Source organism: Hevea brasiliensis, chromosome 14 (assembly GCF_030052815.1).
Source record: "Hevea brasiliensis isolate MT/VB/25A 57/8 chromosome 14, ASM3005281v1, whole genome shotgun sequence".
Lineage (NCBI taxonomy): Eukaryota > Viridiplantae > Streptophyta > Magnoliopsida > Malpighiales > Euphorbiaceae > Hevea > Hevea brasiliensis.
In genome coordinates this window covers 5,228,537-5,246,261 of record NC_079506.1, presented here as the reverse complement: position 1 = coordinate 5,246,261, position 17,725 = coordinate 5,228,537, and the positions used below count along the sequence as shown (strand labels likewise).

The following is a 17,725-nucleotide window of genomic DNA, read 5'->3' as shown; positions in this document are numbered from 1 at the left end:
TGCACCCTACTTATGCACATGTTCTGGAAAAGTTAAAACCTGCTGAGACTTGCATAAGGAGAGTGCATAACTTATGCACTTCCGCATGACCAAAAAAAAAAAAAAAAAAAAAAATTTTTTTTGCAAATATTTTACATAGCCTATGCAACCCTTATTGCCACTCATGCAGAACCCCCGGGGTTATGCACCCGAATTTTGCACATGTTTTGGACAGCACTTTACTGTGCATAACTCTGACCTCTTATGCATCACCATTATTCCTTGAATTCTCATCCGCTCTATACTGTAACTCTTTCCTTTTGCTCTTAAATTTCACAATTCTGTAATTTCTCTTTACTTTGAATTTTGATAATGCACTACTTGAGACATTGAGGACAATGTCTAATTTTGAGTTTGGGGGTGCACATTCATTTTGATTTTTGCTTCATTTTTTTTACATTTTGAGTATAGGAACATCTCATCCCATTTCATTTACATATATTGTAAATATTTTACATATACATCCATACATACATATACATAACACATTTACACACACATTATACATCACTTAGAAATTATACACTTTGCACACAAATAGACTTCTTCCATTTAGTTAATGCATTGCTCATTTTTAGGAATCATGCATCATGCATTAAAATCTTTTGCCAAATCCCTTGAGTATTGAAAAGTTGCCTATGAGAGTGATTTGACTTACCTTTAGTTGGGTTTGTGGATCGAAAGTTTCCTAAGAGGTGCAAAGTTTTGAAGTGTTTATCCCTTGCCTATATCTTCTTAGCCAAAAAGCCACCCAACTAGTCCTTTAGAGATTGGAGTGTTTAGAGGGAGTTATTGGATATAAGGTAGTCAAATGATGTCTCACCAATCCTAGAACAAATTTTCTAAACCTTTCAAGGCGAAATATCAGCTTATACTTGAAAAGAGAGATGATTAGGCATTCTTTGATTTAAACCTTCTCATTTTAAACCTTTGGCCCTTTTTCCTAATTAAAATTGACCTTTGAAAACCCCTTTGAGCCTTTTTATCCCTAATTTTTCTTGAAATCCTTATTGCTACCTAGCCAATGAACCAAACACTCCAACCCTTTTCATGAGAATAATATTGAATATTAGGTTCACTTTCTAAAAAATAAAAATAAAATAAAATAAAAAAAAAGAAAAAAATATACAAAAAAAGGGAGAAGAAGTGCTTGTCATCTTGTAAAAGTGCTAGTATATGTGCTTTTCACTATTGCCATTCAAAATGAAAGAAATCCACCCAAAGTATTAAAAGAAATGAGTTTGGGGGTGGCATTTTTAGGGACAATCATCAAAAGAAAATGCAAAATACAAGTCTAAAGTATCAAAATGTCCCTCCATTTTTATGTGTTTTGTAAACTATGCTAGCACTTGACAATTCTCATTGTGTACTTCTCTCCTCCACATATACAAAAAAAAAAGAAAAAAAGAAGAAAAAGAAAAAAATTATAATAAAATAAGAAGTGTACCTTATGTTTAAAAATTGAAAATATTCTCATGCTTTGAATACTTTTTACCCATCTTTCTTCTTAGCCTCATTTTAAACCCCATGGCCTCATTACATCCCTAAAAAGACCTTTGATCTCTTGATAGTACTTGCTACATTAGTGGAGATAGGAGTAGGGAATTTGCCTATGGGATTGGAAAACTATTCATCTATTCATTCAATTCTATCATTCCATGTTGAGATACTTTGGTTATCAATTGTCCTAGAATTCTTTTTGAGCATGACTATCTCTTTTGATTTGTTGGTTTGGGGATTTTGAATGATAATTGACTTGATGGCTAAGCGGTGAAAGCTTGGATAAGCATTAGATTCTTTGCATTTTGAAGGATGGGTATATGGATTCTTTGGTATGGTGAAGGTGTGTTAAGTTACTTTAATAGGTGATTTTCATAGTTCTTTGGATAAGGCACCCTAAAAATTTTTTGCATTTTATTTTAAAGTTTGCTTGAGGACAAGCAAAAGCTTGAGTTTGGGGGTATTTGATGCATACATTTTGCATAATCATTTAGGTTTAATTTCATAGCTATTTTATTTGATTATTAGTCACTTTTAGCTAATTTCATTAGTTATTTAGTTAGTTTTCCATAATTGTCAATTTTGGATTAATTTGTAATTTTTACTTTGTTTTGTAGGAAAAATGGTGTTTTTGAAGGACTAAAGAGAATTTTGCCATTGAGGAGTGTCTTCTACAGCAAAAAGATGTCAAAAACAAGTTTTCAAGCTGAAATATGCATTGACCAAACTGTGCATAACTTGCCGCATAAGCTATGCAGATCTGCATAAGGAGAAAGATCACTGTTCCAGAACCAGCCGAAATGTGCATAAGGAGACTGCATAGCTTATGCACATTCTCGCCTCCCTTATGCACATTCACGAAATTGTGCATAACCTATGCACCAAGTCATGCGACCGTATAAGTGACCTGAACCAGTAAAGCGCATAAGGGAATGCATAACTTATGCGATCCACTTATGCGATCCCATGAAGAGTTCATTAATGAGCTGGCAGGAGATTCCCTCAAATAATTCCTCCTAGAACATACCATTTTAGGGCTCCATGTCAGAAAAATGCTATAAATAGTCCCATTTTCTCATTTTAGAATAGAGACAAGGAGAAAAGAAGAAGAGGAGAAGAGAGGCAGAATTTGAGGAGTCATTTTCACCTTCCACACCATTTTTAACCAAGATTTGCAGATTTCTTCCTTCCTTTACATTTTTCTACATTTCTAGTGTTTAATTTCTTACTTCTTAGCTTAGATTAAAGCTTTATTTCCATTTAAACTCATCATATCTTGTAAGCATTATGGATAGTGAGTAGTTTACTTTTGATTCTGGAGTAAGGGATGTAATATTTTAGTTATTTTTGTGGATTTGAACTGGGTTAGTCCCAATTTAATGAATTTATGAGGTTTAATCCATTTCTTGTGTGCTTATTCACATGCTTAATGAAGGGCCCCATTAAGTTATGTTCTTAATCCTTGGTTGAAGCACAGAAAGGAGAAAACCAAGTGATAGTTAATCAAGAAATTGGACTTAATTAACTTAGATCTAGAAATAGACTAAGGGTTAAGAGGGTTTTAATAGATTGATTAAAGAACCTAATGGGTCTTGGTTAATTTTAACTCCACGAAAGTAGGATTAAGTTAATTAAGGCACTCTTTGTCTCACTCGAAAGAGTTTTCAAAGGATTTTAGAATTAATCTCCTTTAAACCCATAAATTTCATGGATTGGGCTAGCTAGGGAAAATCCCAAAATAGCTTGAATATGAAATCCCGAACTCCGGAATCGCCTTTTTATCATTGTTAATTTCTAATCGAATTTAATTACTTGCCATTTTGAATATTGCCATATTTGAACTTGCTTACTTCAATTTGATGCAATTTTAGTTTAATTAATACATTGTTGAATAGAATATTAATTTTGCACATTTAAATTGCATATCCCATTACCCATTAATTTACTACTTTAAATACTTCGATTTAGTCAACTTTTATATCAAAAATTCAATCATTAACACGACTCCTCGTGGGATCGATATTTTTCTATACTAAAAAAAATATGTATAAGGACACAGAAAAGAAATAGATCATGTACCTTGATCGACATCTTGGGTGGCGGTGGCTTAGTAGCAATGTAGAAAACAAGCAAGGCAACTCCCAAACTCACCAAAAGTCTCCAACTTATTTGCAAAGAAACCCAAGCACAAGAATTGCTCCTTCTAAAAGAACAATACCTCCACCACCACCCACCTTTCCTCCCATAATAATACTCCTCATCTTCATCCTCCTCCTCCTCCTCCTCCTCCGCCCCATAAGCACAATCACCACGTCCATGCGCATCAATAATGATCAAACGGTTAACGCCATTCTCATCTCCACTAACCTTCTTCTCATTCAAGAAAGAGTTGTTAGAGCCACGAGAAGAGGAGTAACGAGAGAGAGTGAATCTTGAGACCTCAGAGTTCTTATTGAGGAGAATATTAGTATCGGATCTTGAAGGTGAGTGAAATGTGGATTCAAGATTTTGGGTTTTGAGCTCTGCACTGTTTGCATGAGAAATAGTAGATGGGCTCTGCACGTAGTAGGAACATGGGTAGGAGTGAAACAGGGTTTCTTGGTCTTCACTGTCCATTTTTCTGTGGGTAGCCATTGTTCTGTATTCTCAGAGAGAGAGAGAGATGGGTATTTCTGACAGGGGAAAGGGGTAGCTTTGCAAGGTTTTTAAACTGAAAATTATGGAGCAGAGGTTGCTTTGGTTGATGATTAAAGCTTAGAGAATAAATGATGGTGGGTTTTAATTTGATTTGGATTTGTGAAATAATAAATTAGGGAAAAGCAATTAATGTATAAGCTGCTTTTAGAAATATGATGAATGTTCAAAATCATAATGCTTGAAAGAAAAGCCTATATCCTGACCTGATCACTATATATGTAGGGTGGCCAATTTCCAGGCATTGAAGCAAAAATGAAATAATTGCCATTTATTTATTTTAATTTCACTAAATCAATCGGTAATGGGACATAAAAATACAAAAAGAAGTTTCACTACTATATCAGATAACAAAGGGTATCAGAATTTCATGCTTCTTTCGAAGGAGAATGAGAAATAATTTGATGAATTTGCTTTATATATAACTAAATTTATTATAATGATTGATTATAATGACCATAAGAGAGTATTGAGCTCTTAAAATAAATTTATATATTTATTTATAATTTTTTTATAATTTATAAGTTAAAAAATAAATTAAAAAATTGACTTTTTATTTTATTTTTATTTTATTGATTATAAATTAAATTAATTTAATTAAATATTTTATCTAATTACCCTCCGTTTAACTTTAAAAATTTTACTAATAATTTTATTTAACATTATTTTTAATATTTTTAATAATAAATATATTTATAAAATATTTTTTATTAAAATATATTAATTATTAAATATTTTAATTAAATATATAATTATTTAAAATTTTAAATATTAAATATTATTTTATTTTAAAAAGATTTTAATAAAAATTAAATAAAAATATGAATAAAGTTTTTGAGAATATAAACCGAGAATTACGGGAGGCCTATAATTTGATAGACCTCTGAGTAGAATTTGCTTTACACCGAATTGTCTTTGTGTTAGAATGATGACAAAGTAAGCACGCTTTTCCATTTCTTTTCTCTCCCTTAAATTTTGTCCTTTTTTATATGGAAAATGATCGTTTCCATCTCCAAAAACGCAATTTTTGAGCAAGAAACAACAATCTCCTATCAAATCCCACCGCTTTGTGCACACACTCCTATAATTATTTTCTTGTTTCTTTTACTTTATAGTCATTTCCTTTCAAGTTGCTCCTTAGTGAATATTTGGCTTAAGTCATCAAAATCAGGTTATAAACACCAAGGATTCGTTTGAACGGGGTGAAAGGAGATTTAGTAAAATATGATAAGGTAAAATAAAAGAAGATATAGCATGATAAGGTCAGATAATAATTTTATTTATATTTAAAAAAAAAGTAATGTGTATGAAAATTTTATAAATTTGTTTTGTTTGATGGGATGATATTAGAAGGTAAAGTTAAATATAAATATTATAAAATTATTTTTTTTATGAAACTTATTATTTTATTGTAAGAAGAGATATTTTAGAAATTTTTTAAAATTGATATGGATAACATAGGAAATCAAAAAATAAAAACCTTTTTAACCCTTCCCAACCTATCAAATTGGTGAGTTAGAAAATGGAAGGTTTTAGGAGGCAAATAACCCACTAAAACCCTCCCAATCTCTCAACCATCCATCCAAAATAAGTGAAAAATTATTTAAAATCATCCCTTACTTTCTCTTACTACTATAACCTAGTTAGTCGAATTTTAAATTAAATTTAAAAAAAAAATTAAAAACAACTAAATTATTAGATTTGATCGAACTAAATTGAGTTAGAACTGGAATCGAAATATATATCGAAATTTTAGGGAATTTTACAAACTGATTCTAGTTTATATCCTTAATAAATCAAAATCAATGATTTTGAGTCAATTTCAAATCAAAATTAATCCATAATCAAGTCTAACCATACGATTCAATGATTTAATTGAGATATATACATACATATATATGATACATTATGATAAACTATATAGTGTTTATACTAATTAACATTGATGTACAAGATGAGAAATATATACTCAATGAGAGAGATAGAGAAAGGGGTTTAATTGTGTGCGTGTGTCTATATATATATATATATATATATATATATATATATATATATATATATATATTATATCCCTTTCTTTTGAAGAGATAATGGATTGAAATACAAGAGTGCAGATCCATATAAAAATGGTAGTCATGATTGCAGGTAATAGTGAGAACATTGATAAATAATATAATGGAAGCAGCTTTATTTGCTTTTATGGTAAGACATTATGAATACCACTTCTCACTATTACCATCATAACCAAAATATACATAAAACTTTCTTGCCTTGCCCCAAACTATATCTCAAAATTGCTAGTGGTTATGTACTCTCCCTTCTTTTGGGGTTTGGTGGTCCTTATGACCTCAAGATTTTAGCCCTATTAATGGACATGGTGTACATATACAAGTGCAGATATAACTTGGAATGCATTTTTTCAAGAAAGGCTAGAACTTGTAGATTTCAGTTTCACCATGATGAAACACTGGTTCCAGATTGTTCTATCTTTCTGTGCATTTATTGGACAAAATGGGTTAGGATTACTTCTTGAAGCAAGAAAATGTATAATCAAAGGTATAAAAATCCAACCATTTATGTCACGACCCAACCTATGGGCTAGACCAGTATTAGGACCTGGGCCAGCCTAAAACCCCCGAGGCCTGTAGTAAGCCTAACTATTCCTTAATTCAACTCTAAGGCCCATTTGGGCCCAATTTCAAGAATTCAACCGAATAGAGTTCGGCCATAAAATGGACCTTTCAATGGGGAGTTTTTGACTCACCCAACCTGTAAACACAATATATATCAATTGGGAAGCTCAGCTCACCCTTTACATACTCATAACAACATAAAATAAATGGGAGCTCAGCTCCCTCATCCAGCCTAACACACATGCATAAAATAATAAGTTTACATGTCCAAATTGACAATTTATATTACAGACCCAATTCAAATAAATATTTCTAACATATGCGGAAATTCTAAGAGTTAACAGGTTTATACAAACATTAATAAACGACCTGCGAGGGAGAAAAGCAGGTTAACCTAAAAAATATCCTCCTGTGGCCTGGAAAAATATTGAACAGGAGTGAGCGTTCGACTCAAAGAGTAAAATATCAATTTTAACCATAATCTCTATAACTATCTAAACTAATGCACCCTGTAGAGTGAAATACAACATCAGTAATATTTTTACATCATAACAGCAAAAAGGTAATTTGGAGTACTCACACACTCAGTAATACTAATAATAATATATGGGAGCTGATCCCCTATACAGCTCTATTAAATCCAACCTATGCCAACGAAGAACTCAAGCCGAACTTTCGCTTAATAAACCAAATCGGGGCCCTAGAGAAGAACTCAAGCCGTGACTACCCCGAAGGACCAGGTCCCAGCGAAGATCTCAAGCCGTGACTACCCGTCCTATCCATAGCCAACACCACATCATACGCACGCCAACACACGCACACTGCTCCAAATTACCACAACAACATCCATGGCACTTTAACAATTGTGAATGCAACATAAAACGTGCCTAGAGTTTAAATACATAAATATATACATATAAGTGATGCATGGACATGCTTTAATAGTGAAATTACAATTAAAAATAATATTTTACTCACAGACTTGACAGCGGTCACTGTGACGGCTGGGCGGAGGAAGAAGGCTGTCTCGGCTCATCTGACAATTTTATTACAATCATTTAATAAATTTGACTCAATACAAAAAAAAAAAAAGATCAAATACGTCCTAAGTCGTGCCCAAAATCTGGCAGAGTCTCCCCTGTACCTAGGACCTATCCAACCTGCAAAAGGACTCAAAACACACTTCTCTATTCACAACCCATATATACACAACTCAATCACATCACATAGTCCCTCCTGGGCCTATCCAAACAGTCATCCATCACAATATGTAAAATTTCAATTTAGTCCTTATAATTGACTGTTTTTGCAAAAACTACCCAAACAAGCTCTAAAATTTCTAAAACTTTGTCCTGCTGTCCTTAGCAATATTACTAAGCTAATGCAAAAAGAATTATAATTTTCTGAGTTACCACGAATATTTTATGAATTTTTAATCCCATTTAAGTACTAGAAAATTATGAAAAAGTAAGGTTCGGGTTTATCTATACCGATTCTGACTTCGGGGACGTGCTCGAGACATTTGAAAATGGTGGGGTAGCCAAAACCTCGATCCAATTCGGAGACTTTTTCAGTAGCCAGTCTATCTGGCCGAAAATTCACAGACTCGGACAACTGTTGAATTTTCGTGAATTGAAGATACCTACATGAAGCCCATAACACGGGGGTTAATACATAAATTTTACAGAATTTTCTAAGTTCATTTAATACTCAGAAAAACACTACGAAGTTCCATGGGACCCACCGAAAAACGGCGTCAGAAAAATTTGAAATTTATATCGCCGCGAAGCTCTCGACGAGTGGAGCGCTCTGGTACTCTCAGTTTTATTGTGGGGTTCACGGTTTACGAGAAATCTAGCCCAAAAACCAAAATGGGCTAAAACTTCCCCGACAAATATTAGACAAACCGCTAGATGGATTTTGGTGTTCTTGGTGTTTATGGAAAGCTCTCGAGGTATAGATGAGTTTATACACAAGACTCGGCCCAATCGGTGGCCGGATCGGCCGGAAAGACCAAGCGGCGCGCTACGCGTAGCGTCGCTTCGCGCGACGATTCCCAGCATTTTAGGCCACGGCTGGCGACTGGGGAGGCTGAGGAGGCGGCGGCGCGGTGAGGGGAGAAGAGAGGAGAGAGAAAATGGGAGAGAGAGAGAAAGGGTCGGGACTCGCGCGGGGAGGAAGAAAAAGGAAGAAGGAGCCGGTCCGATTCGACCGGTCCAATTCGATTCGGCCGGTTCGATTCAGGATGCAAAATTTTAAATTTTTTACTCTGCTTTGGGACCGAAAACGAGGCCAAAAAATTTCGAAAAAATTCTAGAAAACTCAAAAAAATTCGTAGACTCTAAATATATTTTTAGTTTTGCCACGTGGTCTTTAAATTAATTTTTAAAAATCATCAAAGTTTTTGTTTTCGGAAAATTCGACCCGATTTCTAAAATCTGATAAATTTCAAATAATTTTCTAAAATTCAAATAAAATAAAATATCAATAATTACCCAAAAATAATAAATTTAAAAAAATTAAGGATGTTACAATTTATGAGTAATTCTATATATTTTAACCATTAATTATAATGAAATATATATATATATATATATATATATAATGATTATATAATAATAATTAAATTTTAATTTTAAATTAATTAAAACCGAGTATATGGATGGTCCTAGCAAAAATGAATATAGATGAAAGCATTAGCCGTATAAATTTGCTTAATTACTTAGTGAATTTTAAATTCAGACAAGTCAATAAATAGATTAACGCGCTTTAATAAAATTATTATATTTTTACTAAAAAATATATTCTTTCTCTAAATCTACGTGTGCATATCTTTTTTTACATAAAAAAAGTCAGTGCAGTAGAAGGTGGTAGCCTATAAGCTATAGCAGTGCAATGCAAGTCTTCAAACCTTGATATTGCCCTGGGCATACGCAAGAATTTTTGTTAAATCAAATACCGAATTAGCATACAGCATCTCGACGCTTTGGCCGAGTGGTTAAGGCGTGTGCCTGCTAAGTACATGGGGTTTCCCCGCGAGAGTTCGAATCTCTCAGGCGTCGAGCACTTTTTCTTTTCCTTTTTCTCAGTTTTTTTTTTTTTTTTTTTTATATTAATTTTAATTAGAATTAAAATCTCACCATTGTTAACCGTAACATCACTGAATTTGAATTGATTAGTCTTAATTAATTACTATAGTTGTGTATTAATTATTAGCTTAATCACAATTTATCGACAAATTGATTAATGAATGAATATTATTCGCTAATAATATAGATGGACATGTATGATTCAAGGGCTTAACAATTAAGAAGCATAATCTATATTAATTAGCTCAGTGGCATTAATATGGGTTGTAAGGTCTTGAATTTGAGTCTTAATTAAAATTAACTATAAGAAAAGGGCATAATCCATAATTCAAATGCGTAATAAAATGCTAACTTGTATTCTAACCAATTAAGACATGGATTGGTAGCCTTACATTATCAAAACCCTCTTGTCAAACCCTCATTACAGATAAATCCATTTTAATTTGACTTGCTTTTTCTTAGATTAAATAAGCAAGGTTGATTTGGAAAATTTTTATCAAAATAAAATTTATCATAAATTCAAAATATAAATATATGGACTTCACTGTATATATTGTATTTTTTTTTTATCTATAATAGATTAATCTAAATAAAAAAAAAGGTCCATTTAATTTATACATTTGAAACGACTGAGATAAAGTTGCAAAATTGAGATGGGTATCTCACTGTATATAGTGTAATTATTTTTCCTTATAAAAAAAATAACATAAGAATTTGTGTTTGAGCCTATATTTTCTTACTCTAACAAAAGTTTAAACCAATTTCAAAGAAATTTCAACCATAGAGAGGAAGAGATTTTTATAAAAATTCTCATATTCAAATACTGCTGAATAGTGATTAATTGATTTAACGAAAAAAGAAGTTATACTTTTTTTTTTTCTTTTAACAAAGGAAGGGGAGGGATTCTTCAAAATTAAAATTTTGCCTAATTAAGAGTTATATTTATCATCAAGATCTACAAATGCAATTATATTTGTGAATTAACTACTAATAAATTTTAATAGTTTTATGTGACAATTTCAGCAATTCTATATGATAATATGGACAATATATTTTTTTACAGATGGTATTCATGTGGTATGATATAAGTGATTAGTCCATATGTCACGTGAGGGTATCATGTAAATATTTCTCACACATATATATAGAAAGAAATTGAAGGAATGAAAACTTAAATATAACTCTGTTAAAGTGAGTGATATGCCTTCAACCATTAGAATAAGATAAATTAGATTTTATGTGACAATTTCAGTAATTTTACATAATAATATAGATAATATTTTTATAGATGATATTTATGTGGTATGATATAAGTGGCCAGTCCATACGTCACGTGGTGGATTTATGTATATATTTCTCACACACACATACACATATATATAAGGAGATTGGAGGAGTAAGAACTCAATTTTGAGTCTGCCAAAATAAATAACATACCTTTAATCATTAGAATAAGATAGATTAGATTTTATGTGATAATTTTAGTAATTCTATATAACAATATGGACAGTATTTTTATAAATAATATTTATGTTGTATGATATAAGTGGTCAGTACATATGTCACATGGTAGTTATAAATAAATATTTTTCACACGCAAATACATACATATGGAAAGAGAACATATAGAAAGAGAGTAAAAACTCGAAGTTAACTCTATCAAAGTGAATGATATACTTTCGGAAAAGCTATATTAGACTGTTATGTAGATATACATAGATAAGTAGATAAAAAGAGAAAATATTGCATGAAATTTCTTATTAGTGAGTGTTTACAAAGCGTGTATTGTATCTTTAACTGAAAACATGGACCCTCTTCATTATTTCCTTGTTTGTACAAGAAAGTAACTACAATTGGGATCGCCAACTAATCTTTTATTTCCTCATATACACTTTCTCTCCTATTCTATTCACATTTCTCTTGATAGGGAACGATGATTATTGCACCCCAAGAAATGAATCCAAGGTTTTGCCTCTTGCAAAGAAATTGAAACTACTACTCCATCGTATACGAGAATCTCTCTACATACCCACCCAATACATATATATATATATTCTCCACTTCGCAATATTTTATTGCAGATTCATCATCTGACCAACAACAAAGAAATTAAAGAAATAGTATATATGGCTGAGAAAGAAAGGTTTCAGAGATATCAAGAAGAAGAATGCAGTAGTGTCTGATTTGAAAAAGAATGTGCATGCCCAAAATTTCCTAGCACATTCTTGGATTAAGGGGAGAGAGAGAAGGAGAAAGAGAGAGCTCAAAATGTGGCAGGTTTATTCAACTTGGAAATCAAGGAAAGGAAAGGAAGAAATGTTTTCCATCAAACCCTCCAAATCCCATTCTCCCATTCTTAAGTTTTCTCCTTGCCAATGATTTTCAAACCCAAACATGTCCTCTACTTTTAAGTTCTGATGATGGTGATGATGATCAGTGTTATTGAAGCAAGAATTATTATTGTTCAAGTGGTTGTTGATGTTATTGTTGATATTGCTTTTCACGCTAATAATGCTGTGATTAGTTACAGCATTATTATTATTCTTCTTTTCCTCCTCCTCAATACTTCTACTACTCTCTAGTGGAGGAACACAAAGGTCCCTTTCTATCCCAATCTTATTATGATGATTCTCTAAAATCCCACAATCACCATAAAATCCATCTCCCATGCCCACCTGAGTTAAGCATGTAGACATGTCAAATAGAGCAGCAGCCCCGGTCCCGTCGAACTGATTATTATTAAGGATTAAGAAAGGATCGAACTGGTTGCCACCGCCGGCAACGATGGCTTGGATGGATGCTGATGATGAAGAAGATGAGTCCATGCACATGGCGATTAGGTCCTGATCATCATTGTGCATAGGCATGATATTTCCTATGACATGATCTCTAGGCACTGAGGAATCACTATCATTATTTGGTGAGCTTGTGGAAGGATTGTTATTACTAATAACCTTGAGTCTTTTCTTCAACGTGGAGTTCCAAAAATTCTTTATTTCGTTGTCTGTCCTTCCAGGAAGACGAGCCGCAATTTGAGACCATCTGAAATAATATTCAACATAAATATGATTAACTATAAAGTACAAGTAACAAACACAAAATCAGAAGACAATTAGTGGGCTATATACAAGAATATGTATAAGCTTTCTATATATATTTACAAGTTTTAAAATGCATGGATTTGAATGGATATGGTTAGGGTATAGAAAAATGAATAGGAAAGGTCAAGCTCTAGCACTGCCACATGTCCACATTTCCCTTTCGGATCATTATAGTCAGTATCTGCCATGCCTTAAAAAACGCCTGATAATCTAAGACATAAAATTCAGCATGAGACAATCACGAAGTGTGCATATATAGATATAAAATAGAATATATTTGTTTTTTTGTATATATAATTCACGCTGACTTACCATTCCAAATATGATTTTAGTACAACTGAAATAAAACTCATTAATAAATGGAGTAGATTTTCCATTGCAAATATAATATCTCTACCATGCATGGAAACTTTTTATATTCTTTTTATTGAATGAAAGATTATGGAAATAAAATACCTACTAGCTAATTAAAAAAAGTTGTGAAAGTGAAAATAAATTTATAAGTTCATGGAAGTTTCAAAGAAAATTAGAAAAACGAAAAGCCAAAATTGCTATTTTCCAAGGTTGACTGAGATTTTTATTGCTTTGGAAAAGGCAAGAGATGTTGATTTTCTTTTATAAGCAAAATAAATTTACTGAAGAATGAATAAAATAAAAGGAGATAACACCCCAAAAGAGGGTAAGATGTGGCAAGAAACAAGAAAAAATATATTGCAAGAATATATATTTGATCTTCTCGATTTTCAAATTAAGAGAAACTTTTTCTTCCTAATAATAATAGAAAAGCATATGAATCAATGGTTATTCAACTTTTTGGTCTATAAGAAGTATATGAAATCAGGGAAATTTTTGTTTACACGGGTTCATCATGAATCTCATGTGAGACCCACTATGCATTTATATCTTAAATTTATGATGGAGCAGGTTTAGGTAAGAAAAATTTATTAAACCAAATTCAAAAAGCACATAAATATAGCTGGAAGATATGCATTTTCTTGAAGGTTAGACTTATCTAAGGCTATGAGTGCAGATTGAATATGGAATTGACCCAACAATGGCCTTAAGATGCTAATGCTATACAAACTAAAAGAGAGAAGGCAAGCAAGTAATTAATTTACATTAATCGTGACAAATGCTCAAATTAAAGACTCCTTGTTAAGAAAATAAAAGAAGAAAACTAAAAATACCCAATAGACATTTCAAGAATTTGCATTGACATTCTACAAATACTCTCTTTTCATCTCCATTTCATGTCGCTATAAGCATATGAATTGTCCAAGACTAGCATCTTCATCGATATAAAGAATACACAATCAAAAGCAAGAAAGGTGACCTAAAACATAAGCTTTGGAATCTCTAGCTAGGGTTTCATATGATATGTTTAAAAGAGGAATGGAGAAGGGACCTGTTGCCAAGAATGGAGTGCAAATGGATAATCAGCTCTTCTTCTTGAGGGGAAAAAGCACCTCTCTTGAGGTCAGGTCTCAAATAGTTAATCCAACGAAGACGACAACTCTTTCCACATCTGTGCAAGCCAGCATTCCTAGCAATATCACTCCAGCAACCTTGACCATTAGTTAACATGTACTTGATGAGCTTCTCATCTTCCTCAGGTGACCATAACCCTTTTCTAAGCTTAGCCTTGTTATTGTTCACTCCTCTCTCTTTCCCCATTAGATCCGGCTTTCTCATTGCTATTAGAATAGCTACTTTTGGATTGGATCTAGTGGAAACCTTTGTTCTTTTAATTTTTAACTTGCTTGATGGAGATAAGAGAAAGCTATATAGCTAAATGATATGTCTGCATCCCGAAGAGAGAGAGAGAGAGAGAGAGAGAGAGAGGAGGCTTCATGTGGTGGTAAGAGTGATGATGATGGTGATGGTTTGTGGGGTTGCTTAGAATATGAAAATGGGGGGAGAGAGAGAGAGAGGTTGTGTTTGTTGTTGGTTGATGGGTAGAGTGGAAAACGGATTGGAGGGGGACCTCCTTCTCTTCTCCGACAGAGAGAGAGAGAGCGAGAGAGAGAGAGAGAGAGAGAGAGAGAAGAGAGGAAATGGTTGGTCTTCTTGTCTTTGACTCTATGTTGTCTTTTTCGATGCATTTTTCTTCACTCATAAGGTAATCATCATGTATGAGGCAAACAATTTTGCTTCCACTTCACATAAATGATAATGCCCCTCTCTCTCTCTATAGCTTCATAGCTATCTTATACTTCAGAAACTCATGTGGCTTGAGAAGGAGAGAAAGGGCAATAAGTACTTTTAGTACTCTATTCTTCTCCGTCTATGGCCAAAAAGTTGCATATATTAGTTGCATGCTTGGCTGTTAGTACATTTGTTTATTAAAGATGACTAGCTCTTGAATAATTTTTCAAGCATCTCTCTCTCTCTCTCTCTCTCTCTCTGAGCTAACAGCCTAGCTAGCTAGCATGCTTCACAAGCAAATTACAGCCTCTCTAAGAGAAGGATAATAAGAAAAAAAAAATCAAAATTTTTAAATACCCTTAACTCTTTTTATCAAAATTAACCTTTTTTTTTCCTATTAGACTCTAATTGAGATTTAAACTCAAAACCTTATAATTTTGAGGACAATTTTAGTATCACCAGATTAAAATTTAGTCAAGTTACTTGCTATTCATAATGAAGAAAATGAAAAGGCAAAGCAGAAAAGTTAAAGTATTAAAAATGACAGCATCCACAACACTCAGGAGATAATTAAGATGAAGGTATTCATGTAAGTGAATGATACAAGAGCAAAAATCCTATGTAACAATCACAAATATGTCCATCTCATGTGAAATTTGTTATTAATTAGGAGTAGAAAATAAATGGTAAAGATTAGTAATGGTAGCATCATTCAAATTGACATGTTCCAACATATGTATTAACTATACAAAAAATGAACTTTTTATTTTTTTTTTTTAATTTTATCTGATGAATGAGTGTTTTTATAATTATGAAGTTTAAAATTTAAATTTCAATTAAAGTTAATTACAAAAAAATTACACAAATAAAAAGTTTAATGTTTCTTTCTCATTTCCAATTAGGACCTCTTCTTGTCCTCTAAGGCTATGTAAAATGTTTATTCACTAATATTAAATAACCATTTTCACTGAAACTTGTCTAGAAAATTTCTCTCTTTCACATGCAGATACAGAGAATATTTCTCGCTTCTTCTTTTGGCTTTTGCTTTCATTTTATTTTTTTTAAAAAAAAATTCCCAACATCGATCTTTATAGATAAATCTCTTATATACTGCTTTAGTCAAGTTCATTCTAAAAAATTTTCTTCATACATCCTAATTTTAACTTCCAAAATTCAAAAAAAAAAAAATCAAAATACAGCTATTAAAATTGGCTTGATCAATTGGTACACACCTGCAAGTAATTACCATTAAGAGTCCTTCACTCTTGAGAAATAACGCTTCGAGCTTTTTGATGCCAAATTATTCCAAACCCCTTCCCAATAATCATTTCAATTTTCTTGGCCAAAATCAGAACTGTGTTTGGAAAATTCAATTCTCCTAAAAATTCCATCAATTAATCCAAAGCATGATCTAAACATTATTTCTTTTACTATAACTCATTATACAGGTAAAGTTCTAAGTATGAATTCCAAAAAAAAAAAAAAAAACTTGGCGGCAGGTCCAGAATTCACGTAATGGAGTAATTAACAAGCTTAGAATTAGATATTTAGACCAATAATTAACAAGAACTAATCAAGAATTTATAGCCATCTATCAATACCAGAAAGACCTTTCATTTTCATTATGTGACAATATAGATATCTTCCATTCTAATTCCCTTTCACTACCTAACCCTCCACCTCTCCCTCCTCTCTACAACTTACATGCTAAGAAGTTTCTTTTGCTAAATGGAAAAAATAAATAAATAAATAAATTCTTGTATCATAAAGGATATAACTATCATCAATTCCAAGTCATTGTCCGATCCGAATGAGCATTACAAGCTTGTCTTGGTCAATTCTTGAGAAATATAAAAGGGTAATATATACACAGTTTGTATTCAAAGCTGATCCTGTATGCTGATTAAGACAGAAGCAGATTTCCAGGGAAAAAAGTGAGGGAGATGAGTGGAAAACTCTCAAGTTACTCAAATGCTTCAAAAGCATTAATTCTCTTACATACATATATCTCATGTATCAACACCTGTCCTTAAAAAAACAAAAAAGAAAGAAAAGAAAATCTGTCTTATGAGGCTGTCCAAAGCAACATATACGCTTGGTCTACTTTGTTAAGAAGACAAGAAAGACCACGTAGCACTAAAATAGTAGTTAAAATCTTGGTATGCAGAAATGCACATCCTTGTCTTCTTCTTCTTCTTCTTTTTTTTTAATAGAATCTACCAAGGGTATTAGTTACTGTCCTGTTCAATCTGCAATTATTAGTGAGACGTAATTGTTTCTGATTTTATTGTAAAGATCTAAAACACACAATCGCATAAATACAGTATAAAAAAAAAAGATATAAGATTGACGTAGTTTGATTATAAAGTTTATATTGATATACAATCACACATAAATATCTAAATATTGTTCTAGAAGGTTTTCCTAAATTCTCACAATATTATCAAAATAAGCAGATAATACAACCATTATAGAACTTATAAAATATTTCATTTAGGTTGCGATGTAGATTTTTTAGATCAAA

At 32.1% G+C, this 17,725-nt stretch overlaps 1 protein-coding gene and 1 non-coding gene across 2 annotated transcripts; one reads left to right on the top strand and one right to left on the bottom strand.

Moving 5' to 3' along the window:
• Positions 1-9,846: 9,846 nt before the first annotated feature.
• Positions 9,847-9,928, top strand: TRNAS-GCU (transfer RNA serine (anticodon GCU)). The gene has a single exon. It is a non-coding gene; the product is annotated as a tRNA-Ser (tRNA).
• A 1,782-nt stretch (positions 9,929-11,710) lies between these two features.
• On the bottom strand, positions 11,711-14,901 carry LOC110656787 (transcription factor MYB83). The gene is made up of 2 exons (XM_058133784.1): positions 14,462-14,901; positions 11,711-12,997 (listed from the first exon to the last, which is right to left on the bottom strand). Exons 1-2 carry the CDS (start codon positions 14,746-14,748, stop codon positions 12,235-12,237), a joined length of 1,050 nt encoding a protein of 349 aa, XP_057989767.1. The 5' UTR covers positions 14,749-14,901; the 3' UTR covers positions 11,711-12,234.
• Positions 14,902-17,725: the final 2,824 nt, after the last annotated feature.

Bases quoted from the DNA above. Each gene is read 5' to 3' on its own strand.
- LOC110656787 (XM_058133784.1), bottom strand. From the start codon at position 14,748: ATGAGAAAGCCGGATCTAATGGGGAAAGAGAGAGGAGTGAACAATAAC. The intron at 12,998-14,461 runs GTCCCTTCTCCA...ATATTATTTCAG, and splicing joins CACTCCATTCTTGGCAACAG to ATGGTCTCAAATTGCGGCTC.